The following is a 23,867-nucleotide window of genomic DNA, read 5'->3' as shown; positions in this document are numbered from 1 at the left end:
GGGTCCAACCCGCTACTAGCAAGGGAACCTAATAAAGGGGGTCCAACCCGGAACTAGCAAGGGGGACCTAATAAAAGGGGGTTTTCTTTCTGCCGCCTGTAGAACCTCATAGACATAGGCGTGCGCACAGGGTGTGCTGGGTGTGCCTGGGCACACGCTAATCAACCTATGTGCTTACCCCCCAACTGCCTTGGATTGGACGGGACCATACTGAGATTTGAATTAAATCTCAGTGTCTCGCCAACCCAGGCTGAGTCCCAGAGAAAAGCGTACCACATCCGTGTGAAAGCACCCTCCTGGGGGAGGGAAGACCAAAAGCATATTTTATGGGGGCAGAAAGGCTTTTTTTAAAAAAATTTAAGCCTTCAAGCCCCTCCCACTGTAAATGCCACCTGGCCACTCCCACAATTCACCATGGCTTTGGGGTGCACACCTATGCTCATAGACAGTGGCGGCTGGTGCTCAAATTTTTTTTTGGGGGGGGGGGCGCAAACAAAAAAAACATCAATTGCAGCCTCACTGTGCCCATCAAATGCCGCCACTGTGCCCATCAAATGCAGCCACTGTGCCATAAAAATTGTCGCCACTGTGCCATGCCAAACGCAGCCACTGTGCCCATCAATTGTCACCACTGTGCCATGCCATTGTCGCCACTGTGCCCATCAATTGTCACCATTGTGCCATGCCAAACACAGCCACTGTGCCCATCAAACGCAGCCACTGTGCCATAAAATTGTCGCCACTGTGTCATAAAATTTACGCCACTGTGCCAATTCATCAAACACAGCCACTGTGCCATGCCATCAAACGCAGCCACTGTGCCCATCAATTGTTGCCACTGTGCCATGTCATCAATTGTCGCCACTGTGCCATGCCATTGTCGTCACTGTGCCCATCAATTGTCACCATTGTGCCATGCCAAACACAGCCACTGTGCCCATCAATTACCGCCACTGTGCCCATCAAACGCAGCCACTGTGCCATAAAATTGTCGCCACTGTGTCATAAAATTGACGCCACTGTGCCATGTCATCAAACACAGCCACTGTGCCATGCCATCAAACGCAGCCACTGTGCCCATCAATTGTTGCCACTGTGCCATGTCATGAATTGTCGCCACTGTGCCATGCCATTGTCGTCACTGTGCCCATCAATTGCCGTCACTATGCCCATCAAATGCAGCCACTGTGCCCATCAAATGCAGCCACTGTGCCATAAAATTGTCGCCACTGTGCCATGCCATCAAACACAGCCACTGTGCCATGCCATCAAACACAGCCACTGTGCCCATCAATTGCTGCCACTGTGCCCATCAAATGCTGCCACTGTGCCCATCAAATGCAGCCACTGTGCCATGCCATCAAACACAGCCACTGTGCCATGCCATCAAACGCAGCCACTGTGCCCATCAATTGTCGCCACTGTGCCATGCCAAACACAGCCACTGTGCCCATCAATTGCCGCCACTGTGCCCATCAAACGCAGCCACTGTGCCATAAAATTGTTGCCACTGTGTCATAAAATTGTCGCCACTGTGCCATGCCATCAAATGCAGCCACTGTGCCCATCAATTGTTGCCACTGTGCCATGCCAAAAGCAGCCACTGTGCCATGCCATTGTCGTCACTGTGCCCATCAATTGCCACCAGTGTTCACCAAAAATGCCGCCAGATTGCCCCCCCCCATTTCTCGGTCAGCCATCCTCAGATCCTTCTCCACCATCCCTCGATGTAGTCCCGCCCTGGGTGGTGTATATATTGGGGTCTCCTCCTGGGGGTGTATATATTGGGGTCTCCCCGGGGGGTGTAAATATTGGGGTCTCCTCCTGGGGGTGTATATATTGGGGTCTCCTCCGGGTGGTGTATATATTGGGGTCTCCTCCGGGTGGTGTATATATTGGGGTCTCCCTGGGTGGTGTATATATTGGGGTCTCCCTGGGTGGTGTATATATTGGGGTCTCCCTGGGTGGTGTATATATTGGGGTCTCCCTGGGTGGTGTATATATTGGGGTCTCCCTGGGTGGTGTATATATTGGGGTCTCCTCCTGGGGGTGTATATATTGGGGTCTCCTCCGGGTGGTGTATATATTGGGGTCTCCCTGGGTGGTGTATATATTGGGGTCTCCCTGGGTGGTGTATATATTGGGGTCTCCTCCGGGTGGTGTATATATTGGGGTCTCCCTGGGTGGTGTATATATTGGGGTCTCCTCCTGGGGGTGTATATATTGGGGTCTCCTCCGGGTGGTGTATATATTGGGGTCTCCCTGGGTGGTGTATATATTGGGGTCTCCCTGGGTGGTGTATATATTGGGGTCTCCTCCGGGTGGTGTATATATTGGGGTCTCCCTGGGTGGTGTATATATTGGGGTCTCCTCCTGGGGGTGTATATATTGGGGTCTCCTCCGGGTGGTGTATATATTGGGGTCTCCTCCTGGGGGTGTATATATTGGGGTCTCCTCCGGGTGGTGTATATATTGGGGTCTCCCTGGGTGGTGTATATATTGGGGTCTCCCTGGGTGGTGTATATATTGGGGTCTCCCTGGGTGGTGTATATATTGGGGTCTCCCTGGGTGGTGTATATATTGGGGTCTCCTCCTGGGGGTGTAAATATTGGGGGATATGATGTCCGGTGGGGGGGGGGTATGATGGGGGGGGGGTTCGATGTCCGGTAGGGGGGGGGTCTGATGTCCTGTGTGGGGGGGGTCCGATGTCCGGGGGGGGGGGATGATGTAGGGGGGGGTCCGACGTCTCCGGTCGCCGAGTCCTCCGGGCGGAGCCGCTCTCTCTCTCTCCCCTCCCCCCGCTCTCTCTCCTCCTCCTGTAGCGCCCTCTAGCGCCCCCGCAGCAGATCGGACGGTCCGGCGGTTACATTGTATCCTCCCAGAGATCCTCCCCCGGTAGGTCGGTCGGTCGGTCCCCGGGTGGCAGAAGGAAGTGTGCGGGCGGCCATGAGACCCTGAGAAGGTGGGGGAGGGGATCCCTGGCAGTGGCCCCCCGAGCGGCCCCCCTGGACAGCCGGCCGGCTCCCGCCTTTGTTTTGCAGAACTTTGGGGGAAAGTTTAGTAAATAGGAGGAGGGTGGGGGGAGGGGAATAATCCGGTGCCAGGAGGGCGACATACTCCATCCGGATCTGTTCCTGGGATCTAACAAACTCCAACTGGACCCTTCCCTGGGATTGGACATCATCCATAGGGGGTCCTACCCAAGGATCAGACATACTCCAACTGGACCTTTCATTGGGATCTGACATCCCCCATCCGGATCCTTCCCTGGGGACATACAAACTCCAATTGGATCAGACCCCCCCCATCTGGACCCTTCCTTGGGATTGTACATCATCCATAGGGATCCTTCTCTGGAATCAGACATCCCCCATGTGGACCCTGTCCTAATATCAGACATACCCCATTCAGACCCTTCCTAGAGGTCCGACATTCCCCTTTCCCGGGGTCCGACCCTCTTCATCTGGACCCTTTTCCAAGGATTGTACAAACTCCATCCAGATCTTTGCTTTGGGATCCGACATACTCCATCTGGACCCTTCCTTAGACCCACACAGCCCCCATCTGGACCCTTCCCTGGGATTATACATACTCCAATTGGATCTATCCCTGGGATCTCACATACCCCATAAGGACCCTTCACCTGGGCCCTTCCCAAAGATCTACCATACCCCTTTCCTGGGATCTGACATACTCCATCCGGATCCTTCCTCAGGCCCATACATACCCCATCGGGACCCCTTTTCCTGGGATCTGACATACTCCATCCGGATACTTCCTCAGGCCCACACATACCCCATCGGGACCCCTTTCCTGGGATCTGACATACTCCATCCGGATCCTCCCTTGGGCCCATACATACCCCATCGGGACCCCTTTCCAAGGATCATACGTATTCCAATTCTATCTGCCCCAGGCATTTCTCACCCCCCGTATGGACCCTTCCCTGGGGTCATATATACCTCACCTGGACCCTTCCCAAGGATCATCCATACTCCTCCAATCGGATCCGTCCCTGAACCCTCATATCCTCTCTCTGGGATCTGACACACTCCAATTGGATCTATCGGTGGGAACTGACACACTCCAATTGGATCTATCAGTGGGATCATCTGACACCCTCCACCTGGACCCTTCCCTTGGATCTCATAGGGACCCTTTGCCGGAAAGATGGCGTCCAGCGTCCCTGGCGCTGCCCAGGTGGTCGCCGGGAACATGGCCCTCCCCTGGTATCACCGGGACCTGAGCCGAGCGGCGGCCGAGGAGCTCCTGGCCAAGGCTGGTCGGGACGGGAGCTTCCTGGTGAGGGACAGCGAGAGTGTCAGCGGGGCGTACGCCCTCTGCGTCCTGTAAGTATAAAAACCCCTCAGGCCTGAGAGCCTTCACTGTCCGCTTGCTGACCCTTCCCCCTTCCAGGTTTCCGCTATTCGCCAATAGAGACGAGTGAAGCCGTCAGACCGCGGATTCGGCGAATCTCTGCCGGGCTTCTCCGATTTATCAGAATGCGTCCCGCCGCCAGCCCCGTCTGGTCGGTGTGGTGAGCGATCCTTGGGCAAAGAGCGCTGAATCCGGCAGATTGCCCCCCCCCGTACGCGTTCCGACAGATCGGAGAAACGCGGCTCGCCAGATTCCAGGAGGTTCACCGAATTCGATTCGCTCGTCTCAGGAAGTGGCGGAAATCTGGCCTTTCGGTGGGAAGTTGTTGTTGTTTATTATTATTACATTGCATCTTCTCTGTGTTCTGTTTTTTATATTATTATTAGTAGTGTTGTTGTTGTTTGTTACTATTTGTGTTACTTTGTATCTTTTCTGTTTATATTCTTCTTCCTATTATTATTATTATTATTATTATTATTATTATTATTATTATTATTATTATCAATTTTATTGTTGTTGTTTGTTGCTATTTGTGTTACTTTGGATCTTTTCTGTTTTTTATTATTATTATTATTATTATTATTATTATTATTATTATTAATAATAATATGAAGAAGAATATAAACAGAAAAGATACAAATTAACAAACAACAATAATACTAATGATAATAATAATATTAGTATTGTTGTTTGTTACTATTTTTGTTACTTTGTATCTTTTCTGTTTTATTATTTTTCCTATTATTATTTCAGTTGTTATTTATTACTACTCTATTCTGTATGTGATATCTGCTATGCTTATTTTTTTTGATTATTAGTATATGTATTTGGTCTGTCTAGCGCTTAGGCGCAGTTCTTGAACTGTATTTGGCGCTTAACAAATAATAAAATCAAATTATTATTATTATTATTAGGAAAAAGAATATAATAATAATAGGAAAAATAATTTATTATTATTATTATGAAGAATAATATAAACAGAAAAGATACAAAGTAACAAACAACAACAATACTAATGATTGTTTGTTACTATTTTTGTTACTTTTGTATCTTTTCTGTTTTTTATTATTAATAATAATAATAATAATGATGATAAAAAACAGAAAAGATACAAAAGTAACAAAAATAGTAACAAACAATCATTAGTATTGTTGTTGTTTGTTGCTGTTTGTGTTACTTTGGATCTTTTCTGTTTATATTCTTCATAATAATAATAATAATATTAATAATAATAATATTATTATTATGAAGAATATAAACAGAAAAGATCCAACGTAACACAAATAGCAACAAACAACAACAATACTAATGATGATAATAATAATAATAATAATAATAATAATAATAATAATAATAATAATAATAATAATAATAGGAAAAATAAAATAATAATAATAATATTATTATATTCTTTTTCCTATTATTATTATTTATTATTATTATTATCATTAGTATTGTTGTTGTTTGTTACTTTGTATATTTTCTGTTTATATTATTCTTCATAATAATAATAATAGGAAAAAGAATATAATAATAATAATAATAATAATAATAATAATAATAATAGGAAATAATAATAATAGGAAAAGAATATAATAATAATAATAATAATAATAATAATAATAATAATAATAATAATAAAAATAATAATAGGAAAAAGAATATAAAACAGAAAAGATACAAAGTAATAAAAATAGTAACAAACAACAACAATACTAATATTATTATTATCATTAGTATTGTTGTTGTTTGTTACTATTTGTGTTACTATGTATCTTTTATTAATAAACAAATAGGGAAAAAAACAACACCCCACTGCGCCAATCAATATACAAACCCCAAAAAGCAGCTACTTAAAAAATAGGTAATATGAACAAAATTCAGAATAAACAAAATAGTAGCGCTATGTGCAAAAATTATTGTTAAACAATAATTTTTGCACATGGCGCTACTATTTTGTTTATTCTGAATTTTGTTACATATGTATCTTTTCTGTTTATATACTTAGTAGTAATAATAATATGAAGAAGAATATAAACAGAAAAGATACAAAGTAACACAAATAATAACAAACAACAACAATACTAATATTATTATTATCATTCGTATTGTTATTGTTTGTTACAATTTTTTTTACTTTGTATCTTTTCTGTTTATATTCTTCTTCCTATTATTATTATTATTATTATTATTATTATTCCAGTTTCTTCTAATGTATGTCAAGCCAATTCCTTTTTCCTTCTTTCCTTTGGATGTAGTGGTGAAGGATTAGTACCCTGGGGGGGGGGGGGGGGGGGGCCCCAGCCGTGGGCCGCCATGGTAGGGCATATGCATATGGGGGGGGGGGAAGCCTGTAAGGTTTCATTCTCATGTGCCCCCGCCCCTCTGAAAAGCAGTTCCAGTGGATCGCTTTTCAGAGGGTGCTTGACAGGAGAAATGTCGCCTCCTCACCACGTGTTTAAGGACTTGTTCACATGTAAGGCTGCGGTTGTCCCCCCCCCCCCCCCCCACGCTTTTACCGCCCCACAACTGTTTTTAATCGCACGCATGTCGGTGGGTCGATATCTGCCTCACGAACCGACGTCTGTGCAAGTCGCATCCAGAAATCGCGCCAAAGGTAGTGCAGGAACTTCTTTTTGCAAAAGTCGGCGTCGCGTCGATCTGGACAGCGCTGTTGCCGGCAGTAGGATGTGATTTTTTTTTTTTTGATCTGTCAAATCGCATGACAAGTCGCTCCGATGGGAACGAGATTCTAATCTTTAAAAAAAAAAAAAAAAAAATCGTAGTCATGTTCATGGCACGCAGTTGCGGCGCGGCCCCGTTGTCTTTTTAACGGGTCGGTGAAGGTACTGCCCCCCACCTTTCCCGTGTAGTTGTCACCAGAACAGGAAGTGAGGGGAAATCTCTCTAATGGAGCCCCTGATGGCAGTTAGGAGTAGATCTGTTATGCCCCCCCCCCCCCCACTTCATGTAACGGGCCAAGCTGGCCGGGAAAAGCGACAGTTGCATTGGATGGGACAAACCATATGATATCGCCGGGGGGGGGGTCTTCAGAACGGCCAACTTTTACTTTAATATATAAAATAATATTTGTCATTTGTTTTAAAAGTCCACCTGGAGCACGCGGTGCGATTTCACCTCTGAACGGGCAGCGTTGTCACCTTGTTGGAGGAAGTGGGGAAAAAGCTGGCTTTACTGGCAGGATCAACGGGAAATAAAAAAGATTGCGAGATCTCAATGTCATTTTTTCATTTTGGCCGGAGTTCCCCCTTATAATGGATGTGCCCGCTGTGTGGATAAAGAGGACCGCTCGTCCCTGTCCTCCTATCACGGTGTGACCCCCCCCATTGGGAAGACAGGAAGTGAGGAGAGAGAGCCCCGCCCACCTCTGGTGTCCCCTCCGGGGAGATTCCCCCTCACTTCCTGTCCTGGTTTAGGCTCCTTGTCTGGAGTCTGACTCTTCAGCGGGGGAGTCGGGTCACCTGATGACAGTTGCCGCCTTTTTCAGCTGGCCTTGCACAGTGCCTCCCGACTGCTGGGAGTCTTGTGCGGTGTGACGGCAAGCTGTATGAAGTCTTGTGCGGTGTGACGGCGAGCTGTCTGGGAGTCTTGTGCGGTGTGACGGCGAGCTGTCTGGGAGTCTTGTGCGGTGTGACGGCGAGCTGTCTGGGAGTCTTGTGCGGTGTGACGGCGAGCTGTCTGGGAGTTTGGTGCGGTGTGACGGCGAGCTGTCTGCGAGTTTGGTGCGGTGTGACAGCGAGCTGTCTGGGAGTCTTGTGCGGTGTGACAGCGAGCTGTATGAAGTCTTGTGCGGTGTGACGGCGAGCTGTCTGGGAGTCTTGTGCGGTGTGACGGCGAGCTGTCTGGGAGTCTTGTGCGGTGTGACGGCGAGCTGTCTGGGAGGCTTGTGCGGTGTGACGGCGAGCTGTCTGGGAGTCTTGTGCGGTGTGACGGCGAGCTGTCTGGGAGTCTTGTGCGGTGTGACGGCGAGCTGTCTGGGAGTCTTGTGCGGTGTGACGGCGAGCTGTCTGGGAGTCTTGTGCGGTGTGACGGCGAGCTGTCTGGGAGTCTTGTGCGGTGTGACGGCGAGCTGTCTGGGAGTTTGGTGCGGTGTGACGGCGAGCTGTCTGCGAGTTTGGTGCGGTGTGACAGCGAGCTGTCTGGGAGTCTTGTGCGGTGTGACAGCGAGCTGTCTGGGAGTCTTGTGCGGTGTGACGGCGAGCTGTCTGGGAGTCTTGTGCGGTGTGACGGCGAGCTGTCTGGGAGTCTTGTGCGGTGTGACGGCGAGCTGTCTGGGAGTCTTGTGCGGTGTGACGGCGAGCTGTCTGGGAGTCTTGTGCGGTGTGACGGCGAGCTGTCTGGGAGTCTTGTGCGGTGTGACGGCGAGCTGTCTGGGAGTCTTGTGCGGTGTGACGGCGAGCTGTCTGGGAGTCTTGTGCGGTGTGACGGCGAGCTGTCTGGGAGTCTTGTGCGGTGTGACGGCGAGCTGTCTGGGAGTCTTGTGCGGTGTGACGGCGAGCTGTCTGGGAGTCTTGTGCGGTGTGACGGCGAGCTGTCTGGGAGTCTTGTGCGGTGTGACGGCGAGCTGTCTGAGAGACTTGTGCGGTGTGACAGCGAGCTGTCTGGGAGTCTTGTGCGGTGTGACGGCGAGCTGTCTGAGAGTCTTGTGCGGTGTGACGGCGAGCTGTCTGGGAGTCTTGTGCGGTGTGACGGCGAGCTGTCTGAGAGTCTTGTGTGGCGTGACAATAATCAGATTGCGCTGTGATCGGCGCTCATCCGGACTCCCCCGGGAATAACTCGGCGCAGGAAGTGGCGGCACATCCTCGGCTGAGCCGTAAATCTGGAGTCTTCTCCTCCGCGGCCAAGTTGTGGGTTTCCTGTCGGGGGGGGCGGGGTTATCTTTTGTACGCCGCGGCCTTCCTGTCCCAGCGCAGAGATCACTGCCAGCCGAGGAAGTCACCGATTGGCCGTCCGCTGACCCCTCTGCACACTGCGTTGTTACAATGTATCGAATATCTACAGCGCCAGGAAAAAGTATTCACACCCCTTGACATTCCCCACATGTTCTCATGTGACAACCAAAAACGTAAATGGATTTTATGTGATAGACACAAAGTGTCAGATTCACAGATGAAATACGCCGCCGGCGCAATTTCAAATTTCCCGCGTCGTATCTTTAGTTTGAATCCTCAAACCAAGATACGACGGCTTCTGGCTTCGATCCGACAGGCGTACGGCTTCGGATCTTAGGATGCAATACTTAGGCGCCCGCTGGGTGGAGTTTGCGTCGTTTTCCGCGTCGGGTATGCTAATTAGCTGTTTACGGCGATCCACGAAGCTACGCGCGCTCGTCGCATTCTCTTACGTCGGCTTTTCCCGGCGTAAAGTTACGGATGCTATTTCAATGTCTTATATTTAGACCAGCCATGTTAAAGTATGGCCGTCGTTCCCGCGTCGAATTTTGAATTTTTTTTTTTTTTTTTGCGCAAGTCGTCCGGGAATAGGAAAGGACGTAACGCACGTCGCCGTTCAAAAAATGACGTCATTTCGCGCAAAGCACGGCGGGAAATTACAAAACGGATGAATGCGCAGTACGTTCGGCGCGGGAACGCGATTAATTTAAATGATACACGCCCCATTTGAATTAGGCGGGCTTGCGCCGGACGGATTTACGCTACGCCGTCGCAAGTTTACAGGCAAGTGCTTTGTGAAAAGCACGGCGGGAAATTACAAAACGGATGCATGCGCAGTACGTTCGGCGCGGGAACGCGCCTAATTTAAATGATACACGCCCCATTTGAATTAGGCGGGCTTGCGCCGGACGGATTTACGCTACGCCGCCGCAAGTTTACAGGCAAGTGCTTTGTGAAAAGCACGGCGGGAAATTACAAAACGGATGCATGCGCAGTACGTTCGGCGCGGGAACGCGCCTCATTTAAATGATACACGCCCCCATTTGAATTAGGCGGGCTTGCGCCGGACGGATTTACGCTACGCCGCCGCAAGTTTACAGGCAAGTGCTTTGTGAAAAGCACGGCGGGAAATTACAAAACGGATGCATGCGCAGTACGTTGGGCGCGGGAACGCGCCTAATTTAAATGATACACGCCCCCATTTGAATTAGGCAGGCTTGCGCCGGACGGATTTACGCTACGCCGCCGCAAGTTTACAGGCAAGTGCTTTGTGAATCGAGCACTTGCGCTGAAAACTTGCGGCGGTGTAACGTAAATGGGATATGTTACGCCGCCGGAATTGTACGTGAATCTGGCACAAAGTGTCACATAATTGTGAAGAGGAAAACAGGTAATACGGCCACCCAGGTGTACTTCAGGTAATGCAGGAAGAGCTTCAATGACCCACGGATCCGTGAGGGAAGGGAAATGATAAATGATACAAATAAATATGTGACAAGTGAGTGGGGGAGGGGGGGCATTTGTATTCAGCCCCCTTTACTCTGATAACTAACAAAAAACAAAAAAAATATGTTTTTAAAGCGCCCCGTCCCACCAAGCTTGCACGCAGAAGGCGAACGCACACGTGAGCGGCGCCCGCATATGAAAACGGTGTTCAAACCACACATGTGAGGTATCGCCGCGATCGTTAGAGCGAGAGCAATAATTCTAGCCCTAGACCTCCTCTGTAACTCAAAACATGCAACCTGTAGAATTTTTTTTAAACGTCACCTATGGAGATTTTTAAGGGTAAAAGTTTGACGCCGTTCCACGAGCGGGGGGCGCAATTTTGAAGCGTGACATGTTGGGTATCAATTTACCCGGCGTAACATTATCTTTCACAATATAATATATAAAAAAAAAAATTGGGCTAACTTTACTGTTGTCTTTATTTTTTAATTAAAAAAAGTGCGCTTGTAAGACCGCTGCGCAAATACGGCGTGACAGAAAGTATTGCAACGACCGCCATTTTATTCTCTAGGGTGTTAGAATAAAAAATATATATAATGTTTGGGGGGTTTTAAGTAATTTTCCAGCAAAAAAAAAAACAGTCTTAGTCTTGTAAATGCCGAATCTGAAAAACAGCCAAGGTCCTTAAGTGGTTAAACAATTGGGGAATATTCTCCAATTGTGAGTGTGTAAAAGGGGCGGAGCCAGGAATAATTGTATTTTTTATAAGCGTAGGGTTACATTAAATTTCCACTTAAGGAAGAACTAGAGTCCCCTTTCATTTGGCTCCGCCCTCCTGTGGTGCTGGCAAACCTTTGGCACCATTTTCCGCGCATGCGCAATACATAACAGTTTTGTACTTTTTTTTTTTTTTCATCATCTATCTTTGCGCATGCGCAGGGAACCCCACATGGTCCTGCAGGGACCCTAAACCCTGCGCCAATCGTAGAATCTGGAGGAGGGGGGGGGGGGGTGGGTATTGCCTTTCCCATATGAAAATATGAAGGTTAGCATTAAAGTGTATATATAACTTTTTTTTTTTTTTATTCAAATAAATTCAATAAAAATACATTTTCAGAAAAAAAAAAAAAAATATATATATATATATATATATATATATATATATATATATATATATATATATATATATATATATATATATAAATATATAATCAAAATATGAAGGTTGGCATTAAAGTGTATATATAACTTTTTTTTTTTTATTTAATTCAAATTCAATAAAAATAAATTTTCAGAAAGAAATAATAATACAAAAAATTATATCAAAATATGAAGGTTAGCATTAAAGTGTGTGTGTGTATGTGTGTATATGTATATATATAATATATATATATATACTATTTTTTTATTCAAATTCAATAAAAATACATTTTCAGAAAGTTATTAAAAAAAAAATAATAATATAACTATTTTTATTTAATTCAAATAAATTCAATAAAAATACATTTTCAGAAAGAAATAATAATACAAAAAAATGATATCAAAATATGAAGGTTAGCATTAAAGTGTATATATAACTATTTTTTTTATTATTCAAATAAATTAAAATTCAATAAAAATAAAAAATCATTTTAATTTCTTTCTGAAAATGTATTTTTATTGAATTCAAATTTTATTTGAATAACAAAAATATTAATTTTAATATTTATTAATGAAGGTTAGAATTAAAGTGTAATATATAACTCCTTTAAATTCAAATAAATAAAAATTTTATTAAAATATATTTTCAGAGAGAAATAATAATAATAAAAAAATATCGAAATATGAAAGTTAGCATTAAAGTGTATATATAACTATTTTTTTTTTATTATTTAAATAAATTAAAATTTAATAAAAATAAAAAATCATTCAAATTTTTTATTTCTTTCTGAAAATGTATTTTTATTGAATTTATTTGAATAAAAAAATATTCATTTTAATATTAGATTATGAAGGTTAGAATTAAAGTGTAATATATAACTGCTTTTAATTCAAATAAATTAAAATTCAATTAAAATACATTTTCAGAAAGAAATAATAATAATAATAATAATAAAAAAAAATATCATCAAAATATGAAGGTTAGCATTAAAGTGTGTGTATATATATAAAAACATTTTTTTTTTGGATGATATTTGTGGGGGGAGGGTTGGAACCCTTTTTGAGTTTTTTTTTTTTTTTTTTATTATTATTATCCCCTCACTTCCTGCGCTCTCTTTATTTGTTCTGCTCGCTGTTCTCAGTGGGACAGGAAGTGAAATCCAAAAATGGGACAGTTGTCGCCAGAATCAGGAAGTAAGGAGAAAGCTCCCATTGGGGACACCTGTATAGAGGATTCTCTCTCACTTCCTGTTGTGTCTCCAGCACAGGAAGTGAAGCCCCCCCCCCCCCCCCAACAAAAAAAAGAAAAAATTTAATCAGTACATTGACTTGACTTTGACCTTTTTATGAGATCTTCCGGGTAGGATCCGCACGTGACGACCCAGCGGCCTGGCTTAGGCCCAGGCGGGGGATCCCGGGGCGTCCGGTGTATTCTGGATAATTGGAGGATGTGTGTTTTATATAAACAGACTGACAATGCTTCCTTCTAATCGCTTCCCGGCAGGAATGTCACATGTCCCCGGGGGATGTACAGCGCGCCACACGCTCCGCGTCACCCTATAATTATATCATTGTGTCCCCCGAGGGAGCCCTTCCCTACACTCCGCAATCTATTATACCGTGATACAATGTATCATTATAGAGTGTAAGCTCCTCTGTACAGAGACTGATGTGACTGTGGGGGGGAGGGGGCATTAGAGTGTAAGCTCCTCTGTACAGAGACTGATGTGACTGTGGGGGGGAGAGGGCATTAGAGTGTAAGCTCCTCTGTACAGAGACTGATGTGACTGTGGGGGGGGGGGGGACATTAGAGTGTAAGCTCCTCTGTACAGAGACTGATGTGACTGTGGGGGGGAGGGGACATTAGAGTGTAAGCTCCTCTGTACAGAGACTGATGTGACTGTGGGGGGGGGGGCATTAGAGTGTAAGCTCCTCTGGTACAGAGACTGATGTGACTGGCTCAGTGATCTCTGTACAGCACTGCGGTATATGTCGGAGCTATATAAATGTATAATAGTGTGACTGTGGGGGGAGGGGACATTTAGCGTGTAAGCTCACAATCGTTAACATAAGGAAAGACGAGGAAGTGTATACAAGGACAATTTGCGTTGCGCTCTTGGGGGGGAGGGGCGCCTCGTATACTCGCTCGGGGTGGTTAATGTGTAAACCTTCGCTGTTTGCCTTCTGATCTCTGTGGATAAGGCTGAGCGTTTTATGAGTTGGAGAATGGGATTTTATTCCCGGTGTTCTGTCGAGAAGTGCCCCCCCCCCCCCCCAATCGAAAAAATTGTGCCTGCGCAGGACGGAGACGCGCTCCAGCTGAGGTTGCCGATCAACTGGAGTGACATCAACAGGGTGCGCCAAAAAAAAATTGTGCATCCTGGTCCCATCTCTCGATGGGAGATACCATTTTTCACTGGGACCATCGACACCTATATAAACTGCGGGGAGCTCAAAAACGCTGCAGGTAGCGTTTTTGAGCGTTTTTTAATGTCTGGCGTGGGGGGGGACGGACATGACCGTAGTTCACATTGTGCCTCGCCGTTGCAGGGCGGCTTTACAGTGTTCTGATGGTTCCGGTTTCCCCGCTGTTTTTATAGGTTTAAATCCCATCGAGAGATACCTCCTAAGATGTGCGCATGCGCCATGGTTAAGTCAGCTCAGCTGATCGGCAAATCGGCAGTTCTGCTATGACGTACGGCGCATTTTTCTTTTTTTAGCCCTCATGATCTGAGCCTTTGCAGCACCAAACCTATAAACATCACTTTGTACCGGAGGCATCATTCTAGTGTCTTTGGTATCCCCACGTTGGGCGCCAATGACCTCGTACTGAATACTGCCTTATGAGCAAGGCTAGGCCAAAATACCATCCTGATCCTTTCCTACATCGGCATCCAATTCACTGACCTTATGAGCAAGGCTAGGCCAAAATACCATCCTGATCCTTTCCTACATCGGCATCCAATTCACTGACCTTATGAGCAAGGCTAGGCCAAAATACCATCCTGATCTTTTCCTACATCGGCATCCAATTCACTGACCTTATGAGCAAGGCTAGGCCAAAATACCATCCTGATCTTTTCCTACATCGGCATCCAATTCACTGACCCTATGGGGGCTCTGTGTCCCTCTTTATTAGCAGGGGGGGCTGGTGGAACCCATAATCCCTTGGCTTGGAGAGGTTGGGAAACCCTTGCTTCAGCAAGCTCTGCCCTAAGCATCTGAAGGGAAGGGAAGTCGTAATTGAAATTTGGCAAACCCGAACTGAGGGGCGAGTCCTATAGTTGGCAAATATTGTTTAGTTCTGGAATTCTGGCCAATTTTGTGGTTAATAGGCAAACTAATGTAAAAAAAAATGGTATAGGAAGGTGGGCACTGCCATGGGGGATGTGTACCAATGCCAAGCAAAAATGACCTTATGAGCAAGGCTAGGCCAAAATACCATCCCGATCCTTTCCTACATCGGCATCCAATTCACTGACCTTATGAGCAAGGCTAGGCCAAAATACCATCCCGATCCTTTCCTACAACGGCATCCAATGGCATCCATCCAGCTCCAATCTTCGGAGTTCACCTCCAGTTCATGGTAACGGCAAACCCAAGCCTCACCCCTAGTGGCCACATGTGTACCAATGTGATCGTTCATTGAGGATCAACTCATTGAATTGACTTAATATTGGGAACAGAAGACCCTCCATTCCATCAATTTTTATTGATCTGTTGATTGATTTTTTTTTGGGCGTTTTTGTTGGTCGCTTTTTATCACTCAAATATTTGCAACAAATACACTGTGATATTACCAAAAGTATTGGGACGCCGGCCTTTACGCACGCGCATGAACTTTAATGGCCTCCCAGTCTTAGTCCGTAGGGTTCAATATTGAGTTGGCCCCGCCCTTTGCAGCTATAACAGCTTCAACCTCTTCTGGGAAGGCCGTCCACAAGGTTTAGGAGGGTGTCTATGGGAAGGTTTGACCATTCTTCCAGAAGAGCATTTGTGAGGTCAGGCGCTGATGTTGGATAAGAAGGCCTGGCTTGCTTTCTCTCCTCTAATCCATCCCAAAGATGTTCATTCCCCGACTCAGTTGGGTGGGGGTGGGTCAGCCACGCCCTGTGACCTTTTGACCTCTGGGAACCCGCCTTCTGACCTTTGACCTCTGTGGGAGGTCCCTGTTCCAGTCCTAGCCATATTCTTCAATGGGAGACCCTGACCCTAACCCCTTGAGGTCAGGACTCTGTGCAGGTCAGTCAAGTTCCCCTAAAGCCAGCAACAATAGACCCCACCCTTGGCAACAATAGAAGTGAAAACAGATCCACCAAGCAACAAAAGATCTTCCCTCAGCAACAATAGAATCCACCCCAGTACACGATATATCCCCCTAGCATCAAAAGACCCCACCCCAGCAATAATTTACCCCCCCCCCCCCGCCCCCCAGCAACAATAGAGTCCTCACACAACATTATACTCAATAGATACACCCCAGCAACAATATTCCCCTCAGCAGCAATAACAATAGACCTCTCCCTCAAAAGTAGATCCCTCCCAGCAACAATTGAGCCCTCGTCAACATAAGACGCTCCCTAGGCCCCCATGCAAAAACAGATCCCTACCAGTTACCATAGATCCCCCAGCAGCCATCATCGAAGCTCCTCCAGAACTCCTTGCCATTACATATATATTCAGTGCTGGGGGTGCCGGAGCAAGGCCCCCCCTGAAAAAAAAGGCCTGGGTACACAGATATTGATAAACATAAATACATTTAATAAAAAAAGTAACATTATTTAGTTCGGTCCAAGAAGGGTTAGAACTTCGATCAAGTTTTTATTGAGTGCTTCCTCCTCCCGGTGTCCTCGTCATTTTCATGGTGTCGCTGAGACAAACGGTGTAGGGAGGGAGAGGAATCCTTCCTGGACTTATAGCCAGATTCAGAGAGACTTAGGCTGGCGTATCAGTAGATACGTCGGCCTAAGTCAGAATTTGCGTCGGCGCTAATTTAAGCGTATTCTGGTAACCAGATACGCTTAAATTAGGCTCAGATACGAGCGGCGTGTCTTAGTGTCTTACACCGTCGTATCCTAAAGTGTAATTTTTAGGCTGACCGCTAGGTGGCGCTTCCATTGCGGTCGGCGTAGAATATGTAAATCAGTAGATACGCCTATTCACGAACGTACGCCCGTCCAAAGCAGTACATTTACGCCGTTTACGTAACGCATTAGCAGGCCTAAAGTTATTCCATCAAATAGCTGGAATAGTAATGTTAAGTAGGGCCGCCGTTCCCACGTCGAAATTCGAAAATTTTACGTTGTTTGCGTAAGTCGTCCGTGAATCGGGATTTACGTCGTTTACGTCCACGTCGAAATCAATAGGCCCGTGCGGCGGACTTGGCCGCAATGCACACTGGGAAATGTAGGTGCCCGGCGCATGCGCAGTTAAAAAAAAAACCGTCAATCACGTCGGGTCAAGCCTCATTATCATAAAACACGCCCCCTCAGACAAATTTGAATTAGGCGCCCTTACGCCCGCCCGCTTTAGGCTACGCCGCCGTAACTTAGCAGGTAAGTACATTGGGCTGGATTCAAGTAGAATTGCGCTTTTTTTACTGAGGCGCAGGGCAACGTTTTTGCCCTGCGCCCCCGCAAATTTACTGCGCTGCCCTTGATTCACGGAGCAGTAGCTCCGTAAATTGCGTGGGCGCGCCGGCAAAATGCCCGGCGTAAGCGCGCGCAATTTAAATGATCCCGTAGGGGGCGGGAATCGTTTAAATTAGGCGCGTTCCCGCGCCGATCGTAGAGCGCATGCTCCGTCGGGAAACTTTCCCGACGTGCATTGCAGCAAATGACGTCCCAAGGACGTCATTTGCTTCAAAGTGAACGTGAATGGCGTCCAGCGCCATTCACGATTCACTTACGCAAACTACGTAAATTTCAAGTTTCGCGACGCGGGAACGACGGGTATACGTAACATTGGCTGCCCCTGCTAACAGCAGGGGCAGCCTTACGCAAAAACCGCTGTACGGAAACGACGTAAATTGCGTATGCAGGGCTCGCGCAACGTTGTGAATCGGCGTTAGTATGCAATTTGCATACTATACGCTGAGCACAATGGGAACGCCACCTAGCGGCCATCGCAAGAATGCAGCCTAAGATATGCGGGCATAAGAGCCTTATGCCGCGCATATCTTAGGCTGCAGTCGGCGTAACGAGGTTCCTGAATCAGGAGCATTTGTTACGCCGGCGCAAGTAAGCAATTGCGCTGTGTAACTTATGGTTACACAGGCGCAATTGCTTCTTGAATCCAGCCCATTGTGAATCATGTACTTGCCTCGCTAACTTACGGCGGCGTAGCTTAAATGCCTTAAGCTACGCCGCCGCAAGTATGCGCTCGCCATCCTGAATCTAGCTATTAGTCTTTAAAGCTCAGCTCCAACCAAACTCCCAAAGGAGCTGTATTTTGTCCATCCAGTCCTGAGATTTACATGGCACAGCCCTGTCTGTCAGGGGAGGCAGCTGCCTCTGCGGCCTCACCCTCATTGTACTTTTATCCTCCCATGACATCATACCTTGGTGATGTCACAACTCGCATTGCTGCTTCCTATATTGTGTAACATAATAAGACTCCAGAGAGAACGCGATGCCCCGCCATTGGCCGTCTATTGTAGCGGCTTCCTCTCCAGTGACCCCCTAGGCCACAACCGTTCAGTGCTCCTTCCTATGTGAAGTGTATCCTCCATAATTCACATTCCTCCCTCGGGCTGGCTGAGTCACCAGCCTTGTGTGCACGTTGACCCTTTCGTTGCCTGCCGACCGACTCCATACTGCGCCTATAATTAAGGTGAATTCTGCGGAGAGGCGATCCTGTGCAAAAACGCAGAGTCAGCCTTTTTTTTTTCATTCTCTTTTGTAGTGCTGCTAATAGAGATCGGCGTGTTTCTATTTTAGGAGGAACTCGGTAAGACAAGGGAAGTCCCTTTAAACATGGCTTCCTGCTGAAAGTGCCCAACGTAACCAAGGAAAGCTGACCTGTCATTAACGTTCCCGCAGATTACATGAATCTGTGCGTCTCGTGTCATCGCTACCAAATCACTTTGTTATTTTTGTCCCTTTTTTCCTGCTGTGGATATGAAATGGCTCATCGTGTGACCCCCGGAGCTTAGGCAGCCCATATCACATGGCTGATGACTTCTTGGAGCATGGTGGTAATTTAAAGGAGAAATATGGGGGCTTCCTGTGTAGACCTTCAAAATCTAAACCTAAGAACAAAAATGTTGTATACTGTATAATAATGTAATACGTTCTACCTTCAGCCGGTCTTCTCGGGACTACCTTCAGCCGGTCTTCTCGGGACTACCTTCAGCCGGTCTTCTCGGGTCTACCTTCAGCCGGTCTTCTCGGGTCTACCTTCAGCCGGTCTTCTCGGGGCTACCTTCAGCCGGTCTTCTCGGGTCTACCTTCAGCCGGTCTTCTCGGGGCTACCTTCAGCCGGTCTTCTCGGGGCTACCTTCAGCCGGTCTTCTCGGGGCTACCTTCAGCCGGTCTTCTCGGGGCTACCTTCAGCCGGTCTTCTCGGGGCTACCTTCAGCCGGTCTTCTCGGGGCTACCTTCAGCCGGTGTTCTCGGCTCTACCTTCAGCCGGTGTTCTCGGGTCTACCTTCAGCCGGTGTTCTCGGGTCTACCTTCAGCCGGTGTTCTCGGGGCTACCTTCAGCCGGTGTTCTCGGGGCTACCTTCAGCCGGTCTTCTCGGGGCTACCTTCAGCCGGTCTTCTCGGGCCTACCTTCAGCCGGTCTTCTCGGGTCTACCTTCAGCCGATCTTTTCGGGTCTACCTTCAGCCGGTCTTTTTGGGTCTACCTTCAGCCGGTCTTTTTGGGTCTACCTTCAGCCGGTCTTTTTGGGTCTACCTTCAGCCGGTCTTTTTGGGTCTACCTTCAGCCGGTCTTTTTGGGTCTACCTTCAGCCGGTCTTTTTGGGTCTACCTTCAGCCGGTCTTTTGGGGTCTACCTTCAGCCGGTCTTCCCGGGGCTACCTTCAGCCGGTCTTCCCGGGGCTACCTTCAGCCGGTCTTCTCGGGGCTACCTTCAGCCGGTCTTCTCGGGGCTACCTTCAGCCGGTCTTCTCGGGGCTACCTTCAGCCGGTCTTCTCGGGGCTACCTTCAGCCGGTCTTCTCGGGGCTACCTTCAGCCGGTCTTCTCGGGGCTACCTTCAGCCGGTCTTCTCGGGGCTACCTTCAGCCGGTCTTCTCGGGGCTACCTTCAGCCGGTCTTCTCGGGGCTACCTTCAGCCGGTCTTCTCGGGGCTACCTTCAACCTGTGTCCTCTTGTCTACCATCATTGTACATGTACATCACTCTAAGGCATTTTTTTTTACCCTGCTGCTCTAAAAAGCCTCTATCACACGTGGAGGGTGCAAGCCCTGTATGCAAACAGATACTTCAAAGAAAAGAAGGCTGGACGGCTGCACTCCTGTGCAATGTCTTTATTCAAGTGCCGGATACAAAGTTGAACTACAGGTATCGGCCCACATGTTTCACACCAAGGTCAGGTAGCTCCTGTCTACCTTCAACTGGCCTTCTCATGTCTACCTTCAACCGGCCTTCTCATGTCTACCTTCAGCCGGTCTTCTCATGTCTATGTTTAACTGGTCTTGTCATGTCTACATTCAGATGGTCTTTTCGTATCTTCCTTCAACCGGCCTTCTCATGTCTACATTCAACCGGCCTTCTCATGTCTACATTCAACCGGCCTTCTCATGTCTACATTCAACCGGTCTTCTCATGTCTACATTCAACCGGCCTTCTCGTGCCCTACATTCAACCAGCCCTTTCGTGCCTACTTTCAACCGGCCCTCTCGTGCCTACTTTCAACCGGCCCTCTCGTGCCTACTTTCAACCGGCCCTCTCGTGCCTACATTCAACCGGCCCTCTCGTGCCTACATTCAACCGGCCCTCTCGTGCCTACATTCAACCGGCCCTCTCGTGCCTACATTCAACCGGCCTTCTCCTGCCCTACATTCAACCGGCCTTCTCCTGCCCTACATTCAACCGGCCTTCTCCTGCCCTACATTCAACCGGCCTTCTCCTGCCCTACATTCAACCGGCCTTCTCCTGCCCTACATTCAACCGGCCTTCTCCTGCCCTACATTCAACTGGCCTTCTCCTGCCCTACATTCAACCGGCCTTCTCCTGCCCTACATTCAACCGGCCTTCTCCTGCCCTACATTCAACCGGCCTTCTCCTGCCCTACATTCAACTGGTCTTCTCCTGCCTACATTCAAACGGCCTTCTCCTGCATACAAAAAGTGGACCTTTTGGTCCTTTTATAAGAACTCACTTCCACGTGCAGCTCTACGTGTTTGATGTTGGAGAACAATCACTTCAGATGTGAAATCATACAATGATTAATTAATTTACTTTTTGAGGGTCCCCACTTTCTGGTCCCCTTAGGCACCCCTGATGTAGCTCCAGTCTCACAGGTTAAAGTTTTGGAAAAATAAGCCAGCTTACCCATGGTTTATAACAGGGGTCTCCAAACTGCGGCCCAAGGGCCAAATGTGGCCCTTTGCTAGGTTTTATGTGGCCCTTGGGGCACAATTCCTTCCACTGATATGAGGCACTATTTCTCCCACTGACACCAACAATGGGGCACTATATCTTTTACCGATACCAATGATGGAATACTATTCCTTCTACTAATAGGGACAGTACTACTACTCCTATTGACCACCAACCCTGAGGCCATATTTCTTCTTACTGATGCTGGGCCCGTGACATTTTCTGCCCCCCTGCTGGCCACAATCCTAAGTTGTGAAGGACAATAACGTGACCCTTTGAAAAGTTTGGAGACCCCTGGTTTATAATATCATAGTCTGCCCTTCTAAAGGACGGGCATCTCCTCAATTGAATGTATCCCATCTGCTCCAAGTGTCCATTCCACTACTGGTAATGGTTTGGGGGGTTTACTGGTATTTGTGGCTCAGGAAATGTGCTGTCATTGTTGAGTTGTAGGAAGGAAGGTCATGGTGGTGACCTGTTTTCAGTAAGTGGGCACTGCCATCAAATATGGGAGCCGTGTGTCGGGTGCCCGGCGTCCACATCTGCAGCACGCTGGAGAAACCCTGTAATTTTTATTTTTTCGTTTGGTCTCTTGGACAAGTGACAGGACAGCATCAGTGTTTACAGAAAAAGGTGTCAGAAGTGACATCGCTGCCAATGTTCGGAAACCCCCCTGCCCTTTCCTGAGCTGCTTCTCAAAGAGGAACTCTGAGAGTCACTTCCTCCTGAAACCGCGGCTCCCCCAGGCGCCGCCATTCACACAACGTCCGCGATTTCCTCTCAGAGCAGGAAAAACACTCAGAGGGTGAGAAGGCAGCTGGGGGGCGGATTACGCAGGGCTCGGCGGACCGTTTATAGAACAGGAACTAACCACTGAAATGGAACCTGTGCTAAGAGACGTATGGGGGCAATCGTTGCTGCCTCCTGATAATGCTATCTGCCTGGCTGTCTCCAGCTTCAATCCTTTTTTTTGGGGGGGGGGGGTCACTGATTTGGAGCAAGCATGCAGCTAGTGAAGTCAGAACTCCTGTATGCTTGTTCAGCATCACTTATTAATGTGACAGTCGTCATTTTTTGGGAGGAGCGCGGTCAGCGGTGGGATACCTCCTCTAAGTGGCCCTCGTTCTCTGCTTCCTCTCTGGTGTCACTTTTTTATTTGGTTTTATACTGTATTTTCTGATGCGAAAAAACGCAAAGCTTTACAAACCCCTTTTAACCACTTTACAACCGCGCCTATCTTGGCACTTCTCTTCTTCATGTAAAAATCACAATTTTTTTGCTAGAAAATTAATCAGAACCCCCAAACATATTATATATATATATATATTTTTTTTTTTTTTAGCAGACACCCTAGGGAATAAAATGGCGGTCATTGCAACTTTTTTTAACTTGCACGGTATTTGCGCAATAATTTTTCAAACACCCTTTTTGGGGAAAAAATATGGTTTTGTGAATTAAAAAACAAAACAGTAAAGTTAGTCCAATTTTTTTGTATAATGTGAAAGATGATGTTACGCCGAGTAAATAGATACCTAACATGTCACGCTTTAAAATTGCGCACACTCATGGAATGGCGCCAAAACGTCGGTACTTAAAAATCTCCATAGGTGACGCTTTAACATTTTTTACAGGTTACTATTTTCGAGTTACAGAGGAGGTCTAGTACTAGAATTGTTGCACACGCTCTATCGCACGCGACGATACCTCACATGTGGGGTTTGAACGGCGTTTACATATGTGGGCAGGATTTGCATGCATTTTCGCTTCTGTGCGCGAGATAACGGGGACAGGGGCGTTTTGAAATTTTTATTTTATTTTACTTAATTGTATTTATTTTTACACTTCTTTTTTTTTTTTTTTTATCACTTTTATTCCTATTACAAGGAATGTAAACTTCCCTTGTAATAGGAATCAGTGTGACAGGTCCTCTTTATGGAGAGAGGCGGGGGGAGGGGTCAATAAGACCCCACATCTCTCCTCCAGGCTTACAAGCATGAAATCGGTGAAAAAAAAATCACCGATCACATGCCGACCGACAGCCGAGATTGCGGCTTTGTTTACTTCCGGGTACCGGGCGTGACGTCATAACGTCGCGCCCGGGCCTCCGACGGTCATAGAGATGACTGGTGACCATCTGGTCACCAGTCATCTCTATGCTTTCCAGGCAGCGCCGACCGATTTGCTCTCCGGGCCTCCGATGGCACGGGAGAGCCGGAGAAGCACCGGATGACGGCGGAAAAAGGGGGGACGGCCCCTTCCGCTTCCTAGAAGAACGATCAATCGGCGGAACTGCCGCTTTGATCGTTCTTCTGGTGCACAGAATTGGCGGCTGAAGACGGCGATATCTGAATGACGCCTGTAGCTGCACCATCATTCAGATATCACCGCACAAAGCCGAGGACGTCCCAGGGACGTCCTCGGTCGTCAAGAGGTTAAGTCAG

The 23,867-nt window shown here is 47.2% G+C and overlaps 1 protein-coding gene across 4 annotated transcripts in view; it reads left to right on the top strand.

Annotated features, from left to right (window-relative positions):
• Positions 1-2,844: 2,844 nt before the first annotated feature.
• The window catches only part of INPPL1 (inositol polyphosphate phosphatase like 1), a 128,310-nt gene continuing 107,287 nt past the window's right edge, over positions 2,845-23,867 (top strand). For 3 of the 4 annotated variants that reach the window (XM_040334035.1, XM_040334038.1, XM_040334039.1), the window contains exon 1: positions 2,845-4,349. In XM_040334035.1, the coding sequence (XP_040189969.1) occupies positions 4,171-4,349 (179 nt within the window). In that variant the 5' untranslated portion in view covers positions 2,845-4,170. The remainder of the gene's footprint in view (positions 4,350-23,867) is intronic. The other variant, XM_040334036.1, reaches the window with a different exon arrangement.

The sequence above is a fragment of the Rana temporaria genome, assembly GCF_905171775.1.
Source record: "Rana temporaria chromosome 2 unlocalized genomic scaffold, aRanTem1.1 chr2aa, whole genome shotgun sequence".
In the NCBI taxonomy this organism is placed as follows: domain Eukaryota; kingdom Metazoa; phylum Chordata; class Amphibia; order Anura; family Ranidae; genus Rana; species Rana temporaria.
This window is presented reverse-complemented; position numbering and strand designations above follow the sequence as displayed.